This window comes from Equus quagga, chromosome 7 (assembly GCF_021613505.1).
Source record: "Equus quagga isolate Etosha38 chromosome 7, UCLA_HA_Equagga_1.0, whole genome shotgun sequence".
Taxonomy (NCBI): domain Eukaryota; kingdom Metazoa; phylum Chordata; class Mammalia; order Perissodactyla; family Equidae; genus Equus; species Equus quagga.
The window spans coordinates 115,361,188-115,387,654 of NC_060273.1; the positions used below are offsets into that span (position 1 = coordinate 115,361,188).

At 34.9% G+C, this 26,467-nt stretch overlaps 1 protein-coding gene across 17 annotated transcripts in view; it reads left to right on the plus strand.

Annotated features, from left to right (window-relative positions):
- Positions 1 to 26,467, plus strand: part of MCTP1 (multiple C2 and transmembrane domain containing 1) — a 358,609-nt gene that overhangs the window by 136,545 nt on the left and 195,597 nt on the right. For 6 of the 17 annotated variants that reach the window (XM_046668197.1, XM_046668199.1, XM_046668192.1 and 3 more), the window contains 5 exons: positions 166 to 277; positions 5,185 to 5,229; positions 8,155 to 8,193; positions 17,304 to 17,363; positions 22,820 to 22,897. In XM_046668197.1, the coding sequence (XP_046524153.1) occupies positions 166 to 277; positions 5,185 to 5,229; positions 8,155 to 8,193; positions 17,304 to 17,363; positions 22,820 to 22,897 (334 nt within the window). The remainder of the gene's footprint in view (positions 1 to 165; positions 278 to 5,184; positions 5,230 to 8,154; positions 8,194 to 17,303; positions 17,364 to 22,819; positions 22,898 to 26,467) is intronic. The other 11 variants (XM_046668193.1, XM_046668205.1, XM_046668206.1 and 8 more) reach the window with 8 other exon arrangements.

A 26,467-nucleotide genomic window follows, 5' to 3' on the forward strand; every position in this document is an offset into this window, starting at 1 on the left:
GATAACCTAATACACTGATGAGATTTTTAATAACAAAAACTGAACCAGGAAAGTAAAGGAAGACAAAATTGCTTTTCTTCTTAAAAGTAATAAATTGTTGATATAAAATATATTTTGGCTTATTTATGTAATGACTGTTCAAAATCTCAATATTTCATATCACAGGCCCACGGATGTGACCTTAACACTGAAAGATCCCCACTATCCTGACCATGATCTTGGAATCATCCTGCTCTCAGTTGTCCTTACCCCTAAAGAAGGAGAACACAGGGATGCGGTAAGTTCCCCCACAGTGTAGGAGTGCTTTCTTGCTCTCGTTTGTTCAAATGTCATGAGCCTTCTTTGAACCCAGAGGTAATAATAAAAAGAAGTGGCGTATGAAAATCTGGCCTATTCTTTGTTTCTGTGAGTATCCTGGGTATCGCTAGTCCCTGTGTACTGTATCTTTGAATTCAAATTTCCTGTTCTATGCTCCAGATCAGAACCTCTTGTTGTAAATAAGGGAAATATTTTCATCTTATATTGTAATTTCATTTTCCAATTTCAGACCTGTCATATTGTAGGTAGAGTATAGTCTCCATTCAGAATACATTTATTAGTGAATTGAACATTTGGAAGTCCACATTGAGATATCCAGACCCTTCTATTTTGACTGCATTGTCAGGTGTACCATAACAAAGCAAATGAGGTGAAATAACAGAGTTTCTGCTTTCTGGTATTTGTTTGCTGAATGATAAGTGAGTAGTTTTCATCATCTTGATGGGCTTCCACATCGGTGTTACCAGTTTTCCAGCACTGGCTGTCTATACTTCCTTGCACACTATGCTCCTGTGAGAAATTGACAAGGGGGACAGAGGAGCCAATTACTCCAGCACTGCTGAGGTGACATTAAAAAATATCGGGTTTCACCTGCACTGGTATGCTTGCCGGTGCACTTTCTGCCACAATTTGCCAGAGATTATTTGTTAGATTCAGTGTGCTTTCACGTACTGGGAGCTACTCTCATGAGTTCTGACTGTAACACATTTTAGGAGTAGACATAATTTTTTTAGGCAAATTCAAGTACTCTCTTTCAGTAGTGTGTGTACTGCTGTCTTAAAATAATGCGTGATTAAAGTTGGTGGATGTCATCTGCTGGAAAAGTATTATTGACATTTTCCCTCGATTGTAGATAAAAATAGTGAATTCCAGCTTCAAATTTGGAAGTGTTTTAACTTATTGAAAAGTTCACCCTTATCCACGAGCATTTTTTCTGTCCTTTTTAAAAATTAAACAATGAGCACACATATTCGTATCTAATATTTGCTAAGTAGTAAGTATCTGTACTTCATTCAGTGAGGAAGAAATTTTTCTTTTCCAACAAATACTACCAAATAATACCTACTGGAAGAGCTTAGCATGGTAAAGGAATGTACGTATGTATATCTGCATATGCACAGGCCCAGATGGAAGGGTAGGTGAGGAGATTTGTTTACAGAGAATATTTAGAAATAGAAGTCCATCATGTTAGAAGTCACCAGTTCAGAACACATTATTTCACCCAATACAAGGCAAGGAATATGTCCTAGCTGGCTAATCCATGTGTAGGAATAAATTATAAATTTTTTTATTGCTGTACTTAAATAATGCTGGTATTCACCAAGAACCGACTATAAGCCAAGTCCTGTGCTAGACCCTTAGGGTACAATAGAACTTATATCCAGTGCAGAACTCAGGAATCAAATAAGCACTGAAGGAAGTGTAAAATGACAACTGTTTTAGGTGCCATGAAAGAGAGGTACATGTTGCTATAAGAGCAAATACAGGAGAATTTCCTCTGGTCAGGAGAACAGGGATTCTCTAAGGAAATCAAATAGAAGATGAGGTCTGAAGTGTGAACAGGAGTTAAGATGGCAAAAACCAGGAAGAGAGGAAGTATTTCCAGCAGAGAAAACAGCACATGCAAAGGCCCTGTGTCTAGAGAAACCATGGTGTACTCCAAAAATTGAAAAAGTACTGGAGCTTAGAGAATGTGGAAGTAAAGAGAGTGTGAAAGATCATGGTGCATGATATTGGTGGAAAGAGAATGCCCAGACTGTGTAAGGAGTGTTGGCCTGTTAAGATGTGTGGTCTTCCCCCAAAGAGCAATGGGGAGCCATTGAAAAGTCTGTAAATAGGAAGTGGCATAATCAAACTTGCCTTTTGAAAATAGCTGTGTAGCTGCATTGTAGAAAGCATGGAAGAGTAAGCATGGATGCTGGAGACCAATTAGGAGACTATTTGAAAAATTCTGGTGGAAGATGATGGAGGTTTGGATTAGAATTGTTGGAGGTAGAGACGGAGAGAAATTGGCAGGTTTACCTGCAGGAGGTAAAGTCAACAAAACTTGGTGATAGACTATTCTTGTTTGGGGATTCTTTGTTATTTCAAAGAAGGACAACACTTCGTAAGTGCAAATACCTGCACGCCTGAGGTCTTGTGTACCCCCAACCACCCAAACCGGAAACATCACTGGATATCGAAACGATATGGTAGTGGTTGTAGTTATTCGGATGATTTGATGACAGAGAGTCTGCTACATTTTTACATTAAAGGGATATTTATCAAGTACTCTAATATCAAACTGAGGATTTGAGGGATCAAATTAGTATCAAGAGACTTTATGATGAAGCTGCTGAGTTCTGAATTACACAGAAATATGTGTCAACACCGGCAAAGTGGTTCCCAACATTGTTTTCTCTTCAACAATTCTTGCAAAAATCCTTCAATTTCCATAGCTGCTCAAACTTATATTTAGGCACAATGTCTTTCTAATAAGAAAAATTTCATTTATAAAGGTTACAATGCCTGATGGCTGATCATTGGTGATTTATTAAACATGAATAGGGAAGAAAACAGCTGGGTTACACTACAACAGTTACATATTCAAAATCTGTATTACTCATCTTCTTCTTTTTCTTTTCCTTTATCCTCATAGTATCTCTCCAGCCAAATTCACCCTCATCACAAAAAGTTCTTCCTGAAATCTTCATGCCATTTTCTTGATTCAAATCCCTTTGGCTAACCCAGTTTTTTGGAAGCAATTCTTTACTTTGGAAGAAAAAGTACACATTTTTAATTCACAGCCTTACTTCATGCCATCCCCCTTTGGAGTCCCAAATAGCGCTGGATTTATTCTGCTGCAGCAACTGAAAAACGGTGTCCTCTTCTCTCCCACATTAGTGTCGACTCTCATGAGACTTCTCTCTTCTTCACCAGAGAAGCAAATGGCTTGCCCAAGGCTCAGAGCCACAGAGAAGGCACAATGATTGCCACTTGTAGCAGAGCCGGCCTCAGGCAGTCATCATACCTGAGGGGAAGAGAGGAGGGTGACCAGGGTGACCATACTGGCTCCTCCATGTGGGTGTGATCAATAGCCAGGAGCATGGGATTGCTTGTAGAGAAGCGAGCTGGGTCAGGAGGAGAGGAGCAAGCATAAAAGATCCCCCATAGGAAATCCTATTGGGATCCCCAGTGTCCTGGCTATAGTCCAATGTCCTGGATTTGAATTGGAGTTTCTAAGCATATGTTTGACATGATGAAAATTTCTAACAAAGATATATAAATTTGCTTTCTTTTCTTTGTTTCTTTTGGTCTATATAGCAGTTCTATAGCTATTTTATTAAGATCTTTAAAACTGTTAAGCAATACTAGTTAGGAGATTTTGAAACTCTGAACAAGGACCAATTGTAGGCATCTATTGAAAAAAAACACTTATTGATCATCAGAAGCATTGTGCCAGGTTCTATAACTCCCTCTTTATTCTTATCTAAGTGTTCAGTGACCTGTGTTTATTTCTCTATTTAAGTGGAAACTCCTGATGAAGGACTTTAAGATTCTCCAATGAGATTCATTTGTTCCCTCACTTGTCACCTCTGTCCCAGCCATACAAACTCCTGCACAGCTCATCTTCTCTGAAGTCCAAGCTTTCTTAAATGTCACCTCTCCTACCTAAAACAGACCTATACTGTACTTCACCTCTCCTCCATTCTATATTCTATTTAAAAAATAGGTATTTTTAAAATTATTGCTTCTGATTACCTTTCTTACGATGACTCCTCTTAAAACCTAGTCCAGCTTTCTGCGTCTAGTGCTTGTTCAGTGGGTTGTAGGTGAATCTCTATGAGGATTTAAAGGAATGCTTCACAGCTCCAGGGAAAGGTATTTTAAGGGTTTTTTTTCTTACTTAGTACTCATATCTGTGAGGTTGTCACAAGTTCAAACTCAAAATGCAGCAAACCAGATATCAGATACTAAATGCTTCATAATTCCATTTAATATTCAGAATGATGTATAGAGAAGGAATAGAGGATGATTTTGCATTGACCCTCACACAGGGAAATTATAAGACTTCTGATCTCTTTGATTATTAGCTCAGAAATAATCCATTTTAAGCTTTTGAGACTTAAGACTTTAGGTCAAAAACCACGTTTATTCTAATGTCTGTGTTTATAAAACTCGCTAAATATTTTATATATATTAGAATGGAGAATGGAAGAAATGAGTTTCAAGAGACATTAACAAATAAATCCTACAAAGCAAATAGGAAATAGGACATTAATGTTAAGAAAACGCCATCAAAAGTAGGAAGAAATGAGTAATGGAAATACAGAGTACTTAGCATCACTAAGTGCTAAGATTTCTAAATCAGTTGTCTTGTGAGTTTTTCTACACTGTTAGTACTAACAATACGTTCTGTGAATGATGTAGTTGGGATGATTTCTCCTTGTGTGGATTGCCAGTTCTGGAAATCAGTAAAACTGAAGAATAAGTTGAAAACCCGATCAGCCTACTGAATCTACTAAAACATGCAATGTCTAATTACAGCAATTTAAGAAGTATAGTATGAGTAATAGCAAAAGTATTTCATAGTTGCTTATATTAAAATCTTTTCCATTGAGTTCATGATTGAGTCTTTAAAAGAAAATCCCAGATGTAAACAGATATATACGTATTTTTTGTTTCCAGCATTGTATGTATGAGAAACCAAAATCTTCACGGGGGGCATGCTGATGAGTTAGTTGCATGACACAACTGTCATTTCTGTTTCCAATGCATGTCCTGTTTTTGAACCTGCAAAAGTGTGTCATGCATACATGTATGTCCTATGTATGGTATTTTGGTCTGATAGTGTGTTTGAGTTCTTTCTGGCTCTTTTTCTAGCAGAGTTCAATCCACAGCTTTCTTCATTGGAGAATTTGTGAAATAAAAGTGAGTTAATTTGTGTTACACACTCTCTTAGATAACCTAGACCTACAAATTGCTCGGCTAAAGCTAAAAAATAAAAAATTCTAAGAAACATATGAATTGACCCTAGTTGGCCTCTAGTGAATTAGAAAAATATATTTTTCATGTTGGTTTATTTTTGAAATTTTTCTGAATTACTCCACAGCTCACATATGAAAAAGTATCCTCCTATAAAAAATGTAATATATATGTTTTGTAATATGAATGTACAATAATATCTAGCCATTCTGTGATTTTTTTTATCTATAGTAGCCATGTAATTGCCCTAAAAAATTGCTACCACTAAAGATAAAAGGAATTGGATTGAGGTTGTGAAATCTTTTAAAAACATACTCAGTTCTGCAGCTCTATTACAGGACATGTATTTATGCTACATATTCCTTTTATTGGCTTCAAGGAAAGTTGAGCTGCTAGTGAAGAATTTGAATTGCACCATAATAATATTAGATAATGACACTTTCAAAAACAAATTCATATGTTTCTCAGCTGAAGTTAAGATCATAGAGCAAAATATAAATCTTATTTCTCTATAATTTGCTTCATCTCCTATCTTTAACATTCCCCAAACAATCTTTCTTCTCTAACAAGTCTTGCAGATAGCAAAGGTAACACTTTTAATGGTATGTCTGTTAATTCAATTTTTCTTTTTAAACTTTTCTACTGTTTTCAGTTTTATTGACTCTACCTGAACCTAACCATCTAAAAAGAAAGCGAGACTTGGCAGTAGGATACTTAAACCCATTATTTAGCTAATTGGTTGGGCTCAAGAAGCAGAAGTTTTGTTACAAAATCTAAGACCATTTTGAGAGTCACTGGATCTAATACTACAACTCTAGAAACTGAATCAAGAAAATAATGAATGGATCCCGTTAAATGCCTAATTTTTTATGCTTATGGAAATTACTGGCTTTTTGTTTGTGTCAGTGTCCCAGTCTGAAAAATAATACCGTGCAGCCAGTTTGTAAAGCTGATTTTGAGAGACAGGAAAAATACCAACCTGATGATTGGCTTTATATATAGATCAATTGTGTGCAGTCGTTCTGAGTCAGGGAATGTGGCTTTGACCAGCAGCAGTGAATCTGTGTAATATTGAGTGGTGTTGCCCTGAGATTTGTTTCTTCCTCCTGTTCTTCCTCATGTAGGCCCTTTTTTGTAGTATAACATTTCTTACAGAATGGAATTTTATAAGATTCTTGGATACTAGATTACGATGACGATAAATGGCCATGAGTTAAGAGATGTTACTTTTTGATTTATTTATCTTAATCATTCTCATTTGATTTGACACAAAACATTGTCCCTGGGAATTACCATTCTTTGTCCATTGAAACTCTGCTTTCTGAGAAAGTTAAACATTTATTGTCTGACTCCTAATGGGACAACAGTTTTTGTAAATATGGCATACCACAAAAGTATTTGGTTTCCAATTTGCCTTTTAGTGATGATGGAGAAAATGATGGTAGTGGCGGTCATGATGATGCTGATGATGCTGATGATGCTGATGACACAACTCATTTAACATAAACAACACACATTTATTACATGTTCACTACATGTGCATCTCCACAACCCAATGGTGGGTTTTACTGCTTCAAAATGAATTGGACGTTATTACTTAGAAAACATATAAAATATTTCTATAGCAGTATTTGATAACAATGCTTTGCAGATTTCTGGAGCCATTCAGAAAAAAAAAAGGGAAATTATTATAACCTTAGGAAACCTATTACTCTTCCATATTTTGGTCAATATTTAATGTTGAGAGTACACAGATAAAATATAACCTATAAAACCACTATCTATGGAGAAAATGAATGTCTCTTTATCCTTGAAAATTTCATGATTTTCTCATTTCCTACCTAGAACTTCTACATAATTCTGTTGTCTTGGTTTAGTCCAAAGGTTGCCTTCTATATGACTTAATCTTATATTAAAATCTTTTCTTTTTTTATTTTTGTAATTTATGAGTGATTTCTGAAATGGTCACTCTTTACTGTGAATTCTGCTGCAGGAGATATAGTTCTTAAAGGCACCAGTGCACTTCCTTGATGTCCAAATGTGGCAAGTATTTCTATAAGCTATATTCTTTGCTCCAAATGTTCCCTATTCTCCACTTCATCTCCTTTAAAGATAATGATAAAGCTAAGAGAAGGTAAAGAGGTTAATCAGGAAGTTAATACCTCAGTCTTCATTGAGAAATTTTTTAAACTGCAGAGGAAACAAGAAAATCCTTGGATTTTTATGACTTACTTTATACAAGAGACCAATGATCTTGGGCACTCATCACAAATCTCCATTAACCTTAGTTAAAACTTGTAGCCAGAAATACCTCTTACTATGACACAAAAACACTAGTTTAAAGGATGTGTTATGGCTAAACATTTAGCAGGAAGATCCACTAATAGGCATCATAATATGCAGCATTTTTTCTCATTTTAAAGCATTTGTAGACCCTGATGTAATTAAAAATTATCTGGAAGCAAAGACATTCTAAGATGCCACCAAAGCAACAGACTTTGCATATATTTGAAGAGAAAAATTATTATACACCTGGTCAAGTCATGGGACATCCTCAACCTCCACCACCAAAAAGAACAATTGCCAGTCATGAGACTCAATGTGTTTTTTCTCAGTCAATAATTAAGATATTCCAAGTTTTCCATTCTACTTAAAATATACTGTCCCATTTCTTTGTACAAAAAGATAAAGCAAATGAACTCTCACCAGAAAGACTGCTTGAATGTTAAAGGTGCTTCTAGCTGTGTGTACGTGAAAAACAATTTTTGTCTTTGTTTGCTGTTTAAATGTTAAGCTTCCCTAGAAAACGATTGGCTGCCCTATTCTATACTTGAGTGATAAGATAACGAAAATGCTTTATTTCATTTACAGACAATGCTAATGAGGAAGAGTTGGAAAAGATCAAGTAAGGTAATGCTTAGCATGTGACCTTTCAGCTTTTCTTGTTGAGAAGAACTATCAGCTGCTTTCCCAAATCTCTCTCATACCTCCTCAAAGTATACCGCAGGATTTCATCACTCTTCAATTGTTATTTTTTTCCCATAAACTTTAAGCAAACCATGTGATTATTTTTAAGTAAATAGAAACCACACTGATCAATCACCTTGAAATCACCCTCTTGCTAATCTTTGGTCACTTCTCAGCATCATTCTCAGCATCTGGTTTCTGTTGGATGTACCACAGGGTCTAGAAAATGTCTTTGATCTGGAGATCAGGAATAAAAGGATGAGGCTAGGATAGGGACAACTCCAGAGAGAAGGAAGATCCATGTAACTTGCTGTTTTTGTTTATTGAAAATTGAGTCTGAGCTTTTCTAAACTCAAAAATCCCTATCTTGTTACATTTTTGGAGTATACAATGAGAACAATTTTCCATCACTGCCTCTTCTCACTTCAAGAAATAAATGGCTCTTGGGGACAAGAGGAGTTTATGGTTCTTGTAACTGACTAAGCCCTGGCTCTTCTTACAACTTGTAAAGATATAAACTAGGCTTCTAATTTGTTCAGTGGTGGTACCACTCTTGGAAACAAATAATATCAAGATGAGACTGACTTTTATATGACTGCTCCTTGAAATAAATCAAGGAGATTTTATCTGTAAAGATCTTGTTTGCTCAAATTTCTATTTAAAAAGTCAGCTTTCCTTTTTAATAGTGACATTTTTTTAGACCCTGGAACATGACAGTTTGTTTTCTTCCATTCTGATTGAATCATGCTATTATTTATTTCTTTAACTGTGTCATTTTTATTACTGTGAATTAAGAAAATACTTACATCAAAATGTTTTTGTATTTATGGTGTTGTCTTAATTTGCTTTAACAAGTATTTCTTACTGTACAGTTTCTTCCTAATTCTTATAGAATTAATGACCAAAAGATAATTTTGCTCACACAAAGGTCAGGGCTACATTAAAAATCACCCTTATCATTTCAATAAAATAAAAAACATTTATTAAGGGAAGTTGCTAGATATTTCTGACTTAGCATTCACTGTGTTTTTTACTGATTAAAATAAAGTTTCTTAAAGAAATGTCTACACTGTTCATATTTGTATTACACTTTTTTCTTTGTAATTGTACTTCAAAATTAGTGTTACATTGAAAGTACATATAGTTTTAAAATTTGTACAATTTGGCTTTCCTCATTCTATGTCTATGGTATATCTATATTATGATATATCTGTGTAAAAATGTTGCAATCCATTAATATGTAGCAATATTCTCTATTCCAGATGTAGTTAAGACATAATGCTAGAGCAGGATATTACATAGTATTTAGTGTTAATTAGTGGGAATGATCCATTTTATTGTAGTATATAAGAAAGAATAAACAGAAAGATTCTTCTTCAAATAATTCATTTAATTTATATTTAAATTTAATTTTAATGATAAATTAAGTAAACATAAGTCCACATCTTTTCCTTTGGTCTACAAAAAAAATTAAAATGAATACTAAACATCTATTCTCCACTATTTTTATATCTAAAATTTTGAAGTCTTTATTTGTTATTAATAATCCATTTGTACGTGCAAACTGGTACATATTTCTAGCTTGCCTTTGAAGATAGAAACCCCTGTGTCTAACTCTGCACTCATTGGGGTACTTGTCAGATTATTTTTGGTGAGTATGGTAATACAGTTTTTGGACTTTTAGCCTGAGGGATTTTCAATTTTATAAAATTTAATGGGGATATTGAATTGTGAGTAAAAGAAAATCAGTTCACACATTTGTTTTTTTCTAGGAGAACAAACTGAAGGCTTGATAATTCATTCAAATTGTCACTGTCCCCTAAAACATTTGTCTTATTCATCCATATTAGTGTTACAAGAACAAAAGGTTAAATTCAAAATCCAGGGAAAGTTTGAAATTTCAGTTACCACCTAGTCTGCCACCCTTCACCCACACTGAAACTGCTCCCTCAGTTCTTTCCTCCAGGGATTAAAGAAGAAAGGATGACAGTCAAGTAAATTTTGCTTTGTAACACACTAAGGGCTAAGCGACTACGCGTTACCATATCACTGTTCTGTGGAAATGCGTCCCTTTTCTAGTTATTTCAATCTTCTCCTTAAAGATTTTTGTGTCAGGACTTTTCCTCTTTTATTTTTGGAAAGAGGATATAATTGATTTGTATTGCATTTAAATACAGGTATTTTTTACTTGGTATAACTATGTTGAAAGTCAAAGGTGAATTTTTCATATAAACAGGTCATTTTCTTCATTGGAATCTTGACTTCTGGGAGTGAGGTTTCCTGATTTTTTATAGCAGGGCTTTGGTATGCAGCCTTGTCTCTGAGCACTGAAGGTGAATATAAAATATGGGAATTATGAACTTTGTGGCAAAGGCTTAAATATAGTCAGGTAATGTTAGATACTCTCTCCAGTGTGGAGTTTTTCTTCCTTTCCTTGGTTTTCTTCAGAAGTGATATAACCATGGAGGGGGATGAACTAAATTGACATTGTCATTTTTTTTAACATGCACATCTCCGCTGTACACAAATGAATCAGCTCATGGAATTTCCCATTACTATCTGTTCATCATTTTCATCATCTTGCCAATAATAGATTCTTTCAATGGAAATCTTATTAGATATTTGTGGCACTCATGTAATGTGGAGTTGTCTTATTGAAAACAAGAGATGAATAGCCAACTTGAGGACAGGGAAATTGTAATTGCTGTTCAGGACCAACTGATATATTATTTCGAGTAAATATGTTACCACCTTATAATGAGTAGGAAAAAGTTACATTTGCCTCCTAACAAAAAGTACCTAAACTTACCCCTGAAAAGCAAGAAAGTACAAATTATTTGAGTGGCATGTAAACCAGTAAATAATTAATGGATTCCATAATATCTCCTCCTCTGGGGATGGTCACATCCTTTAAAATACTCCTTCTGGTTTTCTACAAGTACACTTTGCATAGCGCATATTTTTAATTCTCCCCTACACTCAACTGTTATAAAAAATGTTATTTTAAGAAGAAAGGGATCAATGTCTTCCTAAACTTGGGCAACTGGATAACTATCCTGGTCAAAGAGTTATACTTATGTGACAAAATGCGTTTTGGCAAGAGAAATAGTAATGCTTTGAATTATTGCAATATTTTATTCTTTAGAAGAAGCTTATCATTGATAATTTATTTTGTTTAAATTATTCAACAAGAAAGTTTCATGAGCTCAGAAGAGATGATGTATATGTATTTTGTGAATAAATTTTGTGGGTTCAAACCAAAAAGGTTAAAAAAAATGAAATAATTGCCTCTATCAGACAATAAGCAAAAATGATTTTTACTACATTGTAATGTAGTAAAATGTGTGTGTGTGTGTGTGTGTGTTTTAATGTAGAAGAATGAGTTTATCAATGGGTGAGATAATAATAACCTTATGTGCTTTCAATAAATCACTTTCAATTTTATAAGAAATAACCATTGTGATAATATAAAGATATACACATTGCAGTTCATATTCCCAACAATAACAGTTTAGAATTGTTTTAAGAAGAGTTCATCCTTTGAATAATATAATATAGACTATGTGATGATGTCTCATTAGCATATCTTCTGTAACTCGATGGCTTATTTTTTAGCAATACATCTTTTTTATAAAGATTTTATTATAATCACTTAGCATAATTTTAATGAACTATAAAACACTTTATTCACTGGTTGAATGAAGCAATTTTTAATAAGACTTTTTGCGAGGATATTGTTAATTTAAACAAGAGAACATTTTCAACTCTAAGTCTTCAGGGCGTAGTTAAGCCTGACACCTTGGATGACACGTTAAAAATGCATCAGTGAAAACCTCTAAGTGCTTTAATTTAAGAAATGGTGGAGAAACAAATTAACACATTTTTAAGTATCTCACACAGTCAGTCAGACACAGTGGGAAAAAAAGTCATTATTTAACAATTGTCAGGTTCTTTCTACAAAGACCTCATGTCCTAATAATAAATAGGTGATTTTTAAAAAAAAACTACAAAACATCAAAACTTTATTGGTCATTGATTCTCTCAACCTGAGTGACCAAAATGGCTTTTTTTTGGTCTCATTTCTAATTATTACGCATATGTCTTCGAAAAAATGAGATGCTTACATATTTTTGAAGGAAATATAAAATTATTTTTAAAATCCTTACTTTGCCACTGTCCATACTCTCAAATTTGTGTTTTTTGGAAATGCTATAAAGTCAACTTCATAATTAAGACTTCTGAGATTCCAAAATGCAGCAATAAACAAAGGGCGAATAGCATGAGCATTTCTATTATAAAGGATTGTACTTTGACCTTGGGGAAGCAGACTCCTAAAATTTGTAGTAAGTTTATTTAAAATAGAGATATTATCATAAAGCCAGTAAGTATTTGACTATCCCCACAAAATACATGGAGCCATAATTAAATTTTATATTGAGATGATTTTCTCCTTGCTATTTTGACATTTCCCCAGAGGAATAAAACATACATTTTTATGTATTGTAATGCGTAACTACAGGGATTTGCTGTAACAATGGCATTACATTTATTTGACCGCTCTTGTTGAATTTTTTAAATGTTGCGGGTCCTTTGGGGAGCAAATCTGGATGAGTTGGCACAAAGTGAAAGGAGAAAATGTAATCTCAAGCAGAGGATGCATTCCACGACGCCTGCGTGCTAGGTCTAAGATAGTTAATTGCAGGCTCACTTATTGGCCTTCACATTGCTGATGTGTGTTACCAAGTGGGCCGAGGATTTCCCAAGACCCTTTCTGGGCTGATTAAAGGGACGGAACTAATATAACGTGGCTCAAGGATAGTGGAGCTAAGGGCTGTTCACAGATTACATGGCCTTTTAATTCAAAGATATATATTTATATATCTGACATATATATATATATATATATGTTGAGTGCTACTCACAAGAGATTTATTAGTTTTAAAGTCCCCTATGTGCTTACAATAAAAATAAATTTTGAGAGGACCCTGCTTTTGAAGCCTTGGTTGACACCAATGTATACACATAGATACATACATTTATATATACATGTACATAAACAGACACACATTCACGCACACACCAGCACGCACATATATAAAAGATTTAAAATTTCTAGAAAAATAAAAGGCAAAGCAAGGTCAAGTTTCGGTTACAGGGCAAGTCCTCTGGGGAGCTGAGATTGTCTCTCCCTCTTGAATAATATTTGAAAGGACAGTTGGAGCTGCTGAGGGAGTCATATGTATGTTTAATGAATACAAATGATATGAACACCTATCTGAGTAACCAAGAAAACCAGAAAATAGCATTTCATGTGAATTTCTGCTTATTTCATGTCTCTGTATTCAATTACATAACTATCAATAGGCTTAGTCAACTGAATGGAAACGTCCAAGAGCCACAGCTTTCATAAACAGCGACTGCAGTCTGACCAGAAAAATCTATATAAATTATTTACTTATAAATTTATTTATTCTTTTACCTCTAAAATGCCCAAGAAGGTATTGATAAAAGGAAGTTATTTACCTATAGAGACATGCTGTGTGATCAAAAATGCTACCTCCCTTAACTTTTACATTTGACTCTCAGGATTCACAATGTCAAATCTATTGTGAATGTTTTGAGTACAGTCATGTGCTGCATAACAACGTTTCAGTCAGAGACAGACTGCGTATATGATGGTGGTCCCAAAGAGTAGGACCAGATAGCCTAGGTGTGTAGTAGGCTATACCATCTAAGTTTGTGTAAGTGCACTCCACGATGTTTGCACAATGACGAAATCGCCTACCAATGCTTTTCTCACAACTATCCCCGTCGTTAAGTGAAGCATAACCGTATTGAAGAAGTGCTGAACTATAACATGCATTATGTTTAAAGGCCTGTACACATTAAGGCTAATAAAAAAATATCACTTTTAACAAAAGTTTAATGGCTAATCCTTGTTCATCCAATGGCAAAATCCTTAAAGATTTCTATGATGTATTTTATATCGAAGGCTGAAAGATAGCAGCATATACATTTGTTAGGGAAAAAATGAGCTATCCTTTAATTTTATTTCTCTGAGAAAAAAACATATCTTCTAGATTTTTAAATTCAAAATCTGGTTAATTTTTAGATTCATGCTGAGATTTTTGATCTTTGAGGAGAAATTTTCTTAGTGTGTGTTGGTTTTTTGGAGGCAAAATAAGATATTACCAACGAATCTTGCTACTTTAATAAATTCAAAACCTCATTAGAAATAGTTCAACAATTCATTATTCAGAATAACTTCAATAGTTTTCCTTTATCAATTTGATGTCTCTGTTTTTTGTTCATTTCCTTTTACTATTACTTTAAAGTTTTAGCACTTTTAAAATGGCGCTTTCACTCACCAACCCCTTGTCTTGATGGAGACTGAAGTATAACTAAACCTCTACAATTATGAGTTAAGATGTCTTCTCTGGAATTCATAAATAGTTTATTCTGTCTTTCTTGCCTCCATAATAAAATCATCGCTTTTGTTTAGAACTCATTATCGTAATGCCAAGTGTTCTATTATTATTTTTGTTATTGGTCTCATTAGAAACTCTAGTGAAAAAAAGGCCTTGGCTAGTGTGTAGTGAATTTTATATTTATGTAGAGCAATAAATGGCACAAGGGTCCACAGGAAAATTAAGTTGTTTAGTTTGAAATAAAGGCCTGAACTTACATGAGCATACAGGTTGTAAAATGAAATCGAAATTTTACTTGATGAGTAATGACAGAAGTAATTAACTATGGCATGAGAAGCATAGCCCAAGGACTTCAGTGGGTCATGGCTAATATTTTTTTACTCAAGTTTTGACAGAGAAACCTAAGTTGTAAATCTTGGTAATTAAAGTCTCCCCCCCCAAATTCACTGATCTCATTTTGCTCTTTGCATATCAGTTCCATAATTAGGTCATTAGCCTCTGTGTTCTTCTGAGAAAGGATGTGAAGTATGGAATTGGAGCAGTTTCAACATTAATCACCTCAGACCACCTAAACTTTAAATGAATTAATAATGCTTTTAAACGCTAAAAGAGTATTTTATTTGTTATACCTGTCTTGAGTCTAGAGCCAAGCCTTTCAAATCCATTTGAGTTGCCTTAACACATTTTGCATGAAGATAAAACTGACTGTCAGTTGTATAACTTGTGTGATTGACTCTGGGGAAATTATCTGTGGAAGGAGACTTCAAACAGCATTTTTTTAAATAAGATACTCTAAAATTTTTTCACATGTTGTTAAACATGCTGCTTAATTGAAAAAGAATTGGGAATCAAAGTAAAGAGAATTGGCAATAGAAAACGAAACATGCGTCTTTTCTAAAAGCTAGAATAAGGTTCTTTAAGTTAAATAATAGTAGAGCATCAAAAAAGTCTGCAGTCATTCCACCTAAGGGTTGTGTCTGAAGGTCCAAGTGTAAGTGTATTTTTTAAGGATTCTTATTTTTTAGAAACTGATGTGATAATGTGCTGAGTGTGAGAGGTGAGAACCACAGCCGTAAATATAAAGGAATTATAACTCCACAGTAATGACAAAACAATATCTTAAACTCAAGACTTTTTCCTGATGACCGCTGACATTAGACACGTGCCCTGACCAAACTCTACACAAGTAACTTGTGAAAATGTAATTAGTTTTGTTAAGAAATAAATTGCATGGGAAAAGCACAGGTAGGTTGCAGAGATGATGTCTGATATAAATCTAGTTCTAAACATAAATTACTCAAGTTGCAGCACACTCTATAGTGCTTTAGCTCATTATTATTTTCTGATGTGATTTTTGGTATCACATTTGGAAGGAATATGTATCCTTAACTAAATGAAACTCCAAGTGAGAAACAAGCAACAAATATTTGTTGAGCACCTACTATACATTAGGCATCACTTGAGATTCTGAATCACTACAATCTTAGCTAACACAAAATCATGGAATAATCAGATAAGTTGCAACACTGCTTCCTCTTCATCACAATGTCAAAGGTTGATACTATCTCATAACTGTCATCAGTTTGACCATAATTTTACCATAACTGACACCCAGAGACAAGATGCAAAACATTAGACTTGAAAGGGTGCATGTAATGTAAATGTTCTGTTTAAAAATAAATAACTATGGGGCCAGCCGGTGATGTAGAGGTGAAGTTCAGGCACCCCACTTTGTGGCCCAGGGTTTGCAAGTTTGGATCCCTGCACAGACCTACATACTGCCCATCCAGCCATGCTGTGGTGGCATCCCACATACAAAATTGAGGAAGATTGGCACAGATTCTAACTCAGGGACAATCTTCCTCAAGCAAAAAGAGGAAGATTGGCAACAGTTGTTAGTTCAGCGCCAATCTTCCTCATCTCCCCGCCCCCCAAAAAGAAGTGAGTAACTGCTTTTGATTTCCTGAAGTTGAATTGGTTTTGCTTACAGAAGTTTGAGGGTTAAGTAATAAAATATCCAACATGAATCCATTGCTTTGTTTCCAGCCCAGTAGCCACCTTTCTCAGTATTCATCTCTTTTTAAAATTATTTTTGGGGAGTTCAAATTAACTAAGTCTTTTATATTATACCATCTTATATTATATTATTATATCATAAAACTAGGAAATTTTTAGTAAGAAATTAAGCCAAATTTGAGTAGGTACATGTTTGTAAATAAGATTTCTGCTATCACTATCAAAATGCTCTGAAGGTCTGTGATGTTAAATTGTTTTGTTAAAAGGAACAAATATTGTCTGGCTTATTTCAAAATCTTAAAATATGTTTAAACAGTTCTATTTTCTATAATAAAATGTTAACTTAGATATATTATCAACATTAAGAATAAAGAGGTAAGTAGACTTAAAAAATTACAGAAATAATCCTCCCTCAACTTTATTACCATTGTTGTCAGATATGAGTAAGACAAAAACTTTATTCAAGAGAAGAAAATTTATAGTTTGTAAACATCCAAAGTGTCTTAAGATATAAAATTTTTGTTTTTTCTATTTGTTTTGATTTTGTTGGGCTAATTAGGTATTCTTAAAAACATCTCAAAATTTAGCTAAATATTTGTTTGTTTTTAGGAACTCTCAGAAAATGAAGTGGTTGGATCTTATTTCTCTGTGAAGTCTTTCTTTTGGAGGGTAATATCTAAATGTTTATGTTAATATTCTTGCTTTTTGGTTCTGAATAGTTATTTTTAAAGTTAAATGTAAATTAAGAAATTCACTTTTAAAAGTAGGCTTTCAGACAGATGTATTCATTTGCCTTCTTTATTAACTTTCATGCTAAGTCATCTAGGCAACTGTCGCTTTCAGTTCTTCATTTGTAAAAATTAAGAACTTCATAGATTTAATACATTGCTTTGAAGTCAGTTGCTTGTCAGACTAAGTTTATCCCAAATTCTGAATAAATAGAGGCCCAGGGACCTTCCAGGAATATGATGGCATTGTCTAGAGGGCCCATTAAGGTTCTTTTTTGCCTCATAATGGAATTATTTTCAGCTCCATTTCTGTTTGAGGAAAATTTACTTCCATTACAGTGATCTTATACTAGATAAGTACTAGATAATCAGTGTTCTTTCTTTGAAAAAGAAAAATCAACTCTGAAAAACAGCAACTCTGATTTTGGTTTAAATAATGAAAATTCCATAGAGAATTTGTTCTAAATGCCATTGCAATTTAATGTTATTTACTCTTTCATGACTTAAACATCATGAGCTCTGTCATCCATTTTTTCTCTGCTATAATTCTGCGTTATGTACAGCATGATTTATTACTAATGTACTTACCACTTTGCTTTCAAGAGTTTCCCTATTTCTTTGAAATTCGCACTTGGTACTTGATTACCTAGCAATAGATACTGCAATGAAAATGCTACACTCATAAGGATTTGCCATTTTCTTTCATTGGCTCTTAAACTGCTCATGACTGGAAACAACCTTCTCCTTTAGAATTTTAAGATTTGTGGCAGTGTCTCTTAAGCAGACTGACAGATTAAGTCGTGCATTGACTTGACCAGTGAGTAAGTATAAGCCACATCTGTTCATCCCCTGCCCCCTACAGCACACACTTTGATATTTTTTTGCAGCCTTTCATTGTAGGTAGCTTATTTTATTTTAATACTTATAGCCTCTTCATTTCCTTTCAGTCTACTAATGGCTGCCTTCACTGAAGTTATCCTGTATCTTTGCTAAAATAATATTAATTTCTCCTAAATGTTCATTCATTGCCCATGAACACACAGAGTGACTGCTTTTGAACTGTCCCATAACCTTAAATAGAAAGTGACTTTTTGCAAAAATTTTGTCTCTGTTTTCTTAAGACCCACAAATATGGTGAATTCATACAGTGCACTCCTTTGCCAAGTGAGCAGAATTCAGGGGCGTTCTGTGTTGAGTTTGTTCCATATGCAGCAAATGTGCAGACTTATCATTATGAATGAAGACTTACCACCAGGACTAACTCCATAAGTAATAGTTTTTAAAGGTATCCCTTTCAAATGACTCTTTCAACACCATCTTTCCACTTTGCTACTCCCAAATTAGTCTTCTATTTATCAGTACTTTCCATTTAGTTGTATTCCTCCTTCAATATTCTTTATTAACCTTTCTCAATCCCTTGAACTGTCTTATTTTGGAAAAACAAATATTCAAATTTAAAAGATAGCTTTTTTGTACCTGAGGTACAGTGGTCTAACGTCTTTCTTCTGGGCATATGTTGAATGACAAACACATTGAGTCATAAATGCAGAACCTTTAGGGGTCATTTATTTTACTAATGAGGAAACTAAGCCCCAAGAGAATTGATGCTTTTGCCCTAAAGTACCTAGTGGTATCACCAGGACCAATATTTTTCTCTCTGAATGTCACAGAAGTAAATATTTTGGTTAAGACTTAAAGCAGCAGAGTTCCTTTGAGGGTTGATGAAGAATAAAGATGCCATGTATAAATAGAGCTGCCCCGTAGTTTGTCTTTACTGTGCGCTTTCAAATGCTCCTTGATTGTGTGATCCTCCTTCTGCACAGGTCCTTAAACCACCAATGGATCGATATGTTGAGGGCTGTAATGTTGTTGTATTTGATGTCCCATTTTCCAATATCAGATAATCAGTGACCAAGTCTGCTTTGGATGAGTGTGATCATTCATATTCACATTCAAATATCACTCTGATAACTGACCTCCCTGCTCTTTGCCCAAGGAATATTTGTACTCTGATGAACTTTTAGAAGAGGTGTAGATGAAATGAGGTTTCCCCTAGACATTTTCAGATATGGAGAAAACCTAAATGGCTCAGATAAAATCTTACATGAAGAGTATATGTATGCTTTGTGAGTTAAACAGGATGTGCTTTGAAAAAAATTTTATCAGCTTATTTTTAAGGATTAATACATATATCCATGAGATAGCAACTGAGTTACACTGAGTGAAAGTGAATCCTGGTGAGAACCTGCTCAATGAATGTCAGTGCTACTTGCTATAACTTAATATTCTTGAGAGCAAAATTATGGAAAGAAGAGACTGAAGTGATACGGGGATATTCCAGTTTTCCAAAAGCATAACATTTCTAATTCATCGAAACATGATATCTTAGGACCCCAAATATTAAGCAATGGGTCTGGCAATTACCTTGCTTCTCATGAAAGTAATAAAAATTATGTGAAGCCAATTGGATAACTCTAAATCAGAATTTTATTAAAGATTGTTAACTTCTCATTGAAGGATGGTAACTTTGTACAGTTCTTTCAAATATTTAGCACATTTAAGGTTTTTCCCAATTATCTCCATTGACTAGACATTTAGATTCTCATGGCTGAGAGTTAATTGAACAAACTGTCTTATGAGAACATTGTAATGAGTTAAAGATGAATTTTAATATTGTTTCATTGGAGAAGGCTGGGCTATGCCAAGATACCCCATATAAAAAAATGGAGAAATGGATCATAAAATGAAATGGAAGAAAAAGAGTGCATAGAATGTAGAACAGTTTGCAGTTGTGTTAGAGACCCACCTTATGAGAAGGTCAAACAAAAGTGTGCTTGAAGGAAGACCCTGCAGATCAAAGAGAGGAGGTATTGGCTTTGTAAAACAAGAACGTGATCCTATGCCAAAGCACTTACATTCTGAATAACTCAACTGTATATGACATATACCCAAGAAAATTCAGCTATTATTTCTATCTTTACGGATGAAAGTAAAACCCTTAGAAAAAAAATGTAAGTTTTCATTAAAAGTCACCAAAAAAAGTCGCTGTGAGTCAAAAAAGTCTCTGTGACTCATTATTTCTTTACTGTATCATTGGTGGAAACTTACAGATCACTTTAGCAAACCATCAAGATTACAGCATATATGATAATTTTCTATTAGTATACGTTTTGAGCAAATATAGTAAAAGCTTAAGAACTTTTGTTTGGCCCCAGTTAAGTTTAGACAGGGTAGTTGAAACATCTGAAGTAAACGTAAATACCTTCCTGACACCATAAGTTGTATCAAGAGGCAATAGAAATAGGAAAGAAAGTTTAAGGATAAAAACCAGGAGAATTTCTCTAAGGATTATAGCAGCAGTGAATCATCTTCTAAGAAAAAAGGGATCGAAGCTTTATTATTAGATGAGACACTTCAAACTAGGCTGGACAAAGCACCGGGAGGGTTTTCTGTAAAGGCAATCCTGCTTTGAGAGGGTGGATGGACTGTAGAACAAATCTACTTGTTGGACTTCATCATCTAAGTGCAATTCACTGGAATAAACTCAGCAGGAAAAGGAAAAGATAGAACATGCCTGTGCCTGGGATTGAGCTAATCATTGTTCTGCGCTCCAGGCTTTGCAGCACAAAACAGTCAGTCTAGGCTGTCGTTATCTCTTCTTTGCAGTGTCGCGTGGATCATTTGATTAAATAAAAGCACATGCACCTCTGTGCTGAAAATAGAGGAAAGGGCTGATTCTGCACACAGCTATTGTAAAGACACAAGCAATGTCTTTCACTCCAGTTTCACACTGTCTGGGTCTCATTTGGAAGGATTAGATTGTATACAGGTAATAAAATCCACGATAACAAAGCCAAGGATTATCTGCACATCTCAGGGAGAAGGTTGGTATGACTGAGTATTCCTTTAGCCACATGTTAAGTCTAAATAGATTTTTTTGGTTTTGATCTGTTTTTTAATCAGGATGTAGAATAATAGGATATCTCCTATTATTAGCGATCCAGTTTTTCAAGGAATAGAATTAATAAATTTTATTAACTAGAATTGGAATATAGAAGAATTCTTAATTTATATCCAAGATTCTACAACTTCACCACCTTATTAATGGGCATTAGATTATAATTTATTGTGGAGTACAGTTAACTTTCATATGCTTTGCTGAACAATATATGTTAGAGTTATTACTACCTGCTGACTTTTACTTCCTCTAAACTCCTTTTAGCCTTTCTCCATAACCCAAGGATACATTTCACCTAAAGATAAGTCAAAAAATTTCAACAAATCCTGTACTTTTTTTTTTTTTTTTTTGTATCATGAACTTCTTAAGCTTTGTCCAAAAAATGAGATATAGTGGGGAAAGTCATCAAAGGTATCAGCAACCCGGATTCAAATCTCAATCTTGCTGATCTCTAGCCATTTGCCTTTGGGTAGGGTATTTATCTTCTTTGTGCCTTGGTTTCTTTACCTTAAAAATACTTGTCATGAAAAACACAGTAGTGTGGAAACTCTAGCACATAACAGCTGCTCTATACATGTTTTTTTCTTTCTGTGTGATCTAACCTATCTTTCAGGCTTGCCTAATCTACTCCCTCCTGTTGATGTTATTAAAGCTGGTGACTCTCATCTCATCATAGTACTATCATTTGGAAACTTTGTCTGCTGCTCTGAAAGTCACTTAATACAAACTTTTAGTTCCAACATAATAATTTTCTTCCAGTATTTCTTGTTAAGCTGTATCTTTCTCAATTTATCTCTTGTTGCTCTTGGTCTTAGTCATAAAAGGAACTTTGGGTTGCTTTTTTAGTAGCAAAGGCAACAAAGGGAAGTGTTGTGTGGCAAATAGTTATGTGGCAAAAAGTCTTATGGGGCAAAATTTTTCTGTTACTTTAGAGATATCTCTTTAATCATTACAAAAGAGTCAGATGTGTGATGGAGTTAACATGATCATGGTCATTGCCTATACTGTAACAGTTATTCTTCTGGAGGCTTGCCACTTTTTTGACTAACGCAAACAGTCTCCCCAAAATTTTGAAGCCACAGACTTTGGAAATGATTCTTTCCATGATTTCTCTTGCTATGTTTCTTTTCTCTGCTGTATCTATTAAGAAAAACCTGAAACCACTCAAGCAGGATCCATCGCCATATAATCTCTGTCCTTTATTTTCTTGGCCACTGCAGCATTATGCTACTAAAGAAAATGGTGGCTGGGCACTATATGGTTGCATTGGCATTTACCTTCATTGTGCTAGAAGACATTTTCTGACAGTGACTGGAGAAGCAAATACATATTTTTTCAAAGAACATTTTTTGAAGAGTAATGCTAAACTCTGGTTGAAATGAGGTGTTGATAGTGGCACAAGCTTTCTCGTACAGCTCTGATCGTTCATTTCCATCCAGACGTACACCAGGCCTGCTCTTCCTGTCCTGGGCTTCTGCAGAGCAGAGCTTCAGAGTGCTTGTAACCAAAATGCACAAGTAAGTTCAACCATTCAGTTTATTTTTTTTCTGAGCTTGCATGAGCTGCGACCTCACATGGCTGACTTACTGTTCTCAAAACCCATTCCCTATCTTACCTCTTTTATACGTATGAAAAGGAATTGAAAGCTTGAATTCCTTTTCAAGCAATAATATACATAAACTAATATTCTCTTTAAAATGCCAGCTCACTAGTTCTAAAATCTTACTAAAGCTACATGTCATGGACTAATTGCCTCAGACCTTGAAATTTATATTGTTACCTGGCATCGTGATGTTCTTTATTAAATCTGAGCTCGGATGAATATTCCTTTTGAGAGTGGATCTCAAACTTTGGTGAACATGAGAATCACGTGGGTACATATTGGAAATATACATGCAGCTCTGCTCCACGAGAACTGAATCATATCTGGGAGGGTCAAGCTCGGAGATTTCAACAAATTGCCCACTAAAACTTGGGAATTACTGCTTTAAAAGTTCAAAGATTATTTATTCCTTTTGTGAAGTTAGTTCTTTGCTTTTTTTTTGAAGCCTTTTTATTCTTGCCTCCTCTTTTCTTTCCCTCCTCAGGTAGAATTCTATTTCAACAAGGACATAGCTGAAAACATTACCTTAGATGACTAAGTACCAGCTGTAATATGTTAATTTTATTGAGGGATAACTTGGATTTGTTTAACACTCCTTGTCATTTGCGTGTTCAATCAGTAATTTTTGGTTGACTGATGATCAATACTGCAATTAAACGTATTATGTACACACATCCTATGAGAAAAAAATGTTAACAAGGGAAGGAAATAACAAACTTCACATAATTTTTCTGTATGATCCTACTTCTCTCTTTAAATGCTCTAAATATCCAGACTAATCTGCTTTCCTAATCTGTAAATTTAGAAGTAGACCTAAAGAAGGACTTTAATTAGCATATAGAGTGTCCATGCCTGAGAGTAGATAATGGTGACAATTCTAGTAATTAGTGATAGATACTGGATCATAGGAGAAGGCTGGTGCGCAGGCACCTGAGAACTTTTAAAGCAAGGTTCTCACACTTGCGGTGCATCAGGACCACATCTGGTGAGGGTGGTTAACCCTGAGTGCTGGGCCCACCCCCAGAGCTTCTGATTCCGTTGGTCTGGCATGGGGCTAAAGCATTTGAATGTCTGATAAGTTCTCAGGTGACGTTGATGCCATTGGTCTGTGGACCACGCTTTGAGAACTTTGCTGTATGGAGGAAGGAAACTTTAAACAGCAGCAGCAAGCGACTCAGAAGGTACCTGGGAGAGCATTAAAGCTGGTGGTTTTCAAGGTTTTTTTCCTTAGTTGTGGAATTCCACTTGCCACCACCCCTTCGATGAGCTCCCTAAAACTTTGATTTAAAAAATAAATAAAAGTCATAAAAGACTATCTTAAACAGGTTAAATCTTCTTTGCTTATGGAGTATACTATTTTCTCTGCAGGCACCCCAACACAGAGACACTCCTAACAACCCCCTCCACACACACGCGTACAGAATAGTGTTCTTAGTACACTCGGGGCCCTGGAGGACAGTCTGGAAAACCATAGATAAGAAAACTGAGGCCCAGAGAGAGAGCAACAGGCCCAAGTCACATAGTCAGAAATTACTAGAAAGATGCAAGTGACTGTTACTGTTAAGCCCTTGTCTTTTCTACTCTTGGCAGCCCACATTTATATTTTCCCCTTTACCTTATAATTTTATTTCAAGTTCCTACTCTTCACACTTAGACTAAATATTTATATGTTTCATGACTATACAGTTAATCAAATCACGGCTGAATTATGGAGTTTCTTTTTAGAAAGTACCATTTTTAACAAAAAAAACTGAAGAAGGAAAAGTCAGTTTTAAAAATATCTGGTTGGTAAATCTTTGGAATTCTCCCCTTTTTCTTCCTTTAGCGTTTTACACAGATCACCTTAATTCCTGCATTCATTAGCCCTGTTTTTGTGAAGAAATATTCTCCCTCCTCCCCCTTAGCTTCCCACATTGTTTTGGGAATGTTCTTCCAGGCTATAGAAAAACATTTTGTAACAACTAATGGCCGTAGGGAAAGCCTCCAGTAAGTTTATTTTATTTCTCTGAAGGTATGAAGGATTCCATGGAAAGCATTCATTCTCCTTCCCACACTATAAGTCAAGTTTTTGTTCTCGAATGAAAAATGGGAAGAGGAGCAAGCAAGTAGGGGTTTCAGACATGTACCCTTCGAGAACCGAGCTTAGCATTGCTAATTGAAGATCTGTGGGACCTAGATTGTACTCAGCTATAATTCACTGAGTGCAGTGTATAACTTCTGCTTCTAGAATGTGTAGAAAATGCCATTAAGTATATTCATCAGCAAGCTGAAATCTCGTACGTACGAATACATGTGCTCACATAATAGAAAAGTAGAAGGTGATTACACGTATTAGCCATGTAGGAAAATCTAGACCGGAATGTCATTTCAAATATTATTAGCGTACTTACCTGGAGAGTACCCTCTAGCAAAGTTATACTTAAATCATTATTACTTTTAAACCCATGAGAGAGTCTCTACCACAAAGACGAATATTGGGAGAAGCTCAGGAATAAAGGTCAGAAATACTGGGTTCTAGTCACACATTCACCATTTATTAGCTCAACCCCTCAGAGCCTCACGTTCCTCGTCAGTAAAATGGGGATAGCAGGTCTTGCCTCCCTGCTTCGTGGGGTTTTAGTGGAAACCAAATGACACAGTGTGCACATATGCACTTTTGAATTCTAAAGCTCTATACAAATGGATAGTTATTAACTCCTTGGTCTTCGCTAAGATAATTATTTCTTTTTACTTGCCAAAAATTTGTTTTCCTTCTTTCCTTCTTTGCCACTAATATTCGTTAACAAAAGTTTCAGACTGAAAGTTTAGAACCTGATTCTCCAGAGTCTGCTGTTAGAGGCAGTTTCAACAGAAGCAGAAATGGTTAGATAGATAGATAAATACCTAGATAGATAGATAGAAAGATAGATAGACAGACACTGAAATCTACTCCTGTGTTATATAATAAAAAGTATCATGACATCTTAAAACTAAAAAAAAGCCTTAAAGATCACTTGGTGCAATGAATTTCAAATAATTATTTTAATCTGAGAAATCCTTGGTTGAAACAAAATCTGATGTGGAAACCCAACGTGTAAAACAGATGGGAGCAGAGGGGCTGTAGCCAAAGTGGGGCCTGGAGTCCTGTGAAAGTTACAGGTGCTCATGAAACCTCTGCAGCACTCCAGAGCACACCTGCACACTGCTCTTGGAGCTCACAGGGGTGAGGGGCGTGTAGGCAAAGTCCTGCGTAGATATTAATAAGGCAGAGCCACCAAACAACGTTGTTCAGCATTTGCTGACCACCAAGACAGGGCAATATTCAATATGATTTAGAAAGATTTCCATTGACATGTTCAAATATTGAAAGTATTGTTTTGATGAATGTAGTTTTCATGTTCCTAATAAAATCACCTTGAAATACATGACTTCTGATGATGACAGATAAAGATGGCTATGACATTACTGTGGAAAAAAGTAGAAATTCAAAGTGAGAGTGGACTTA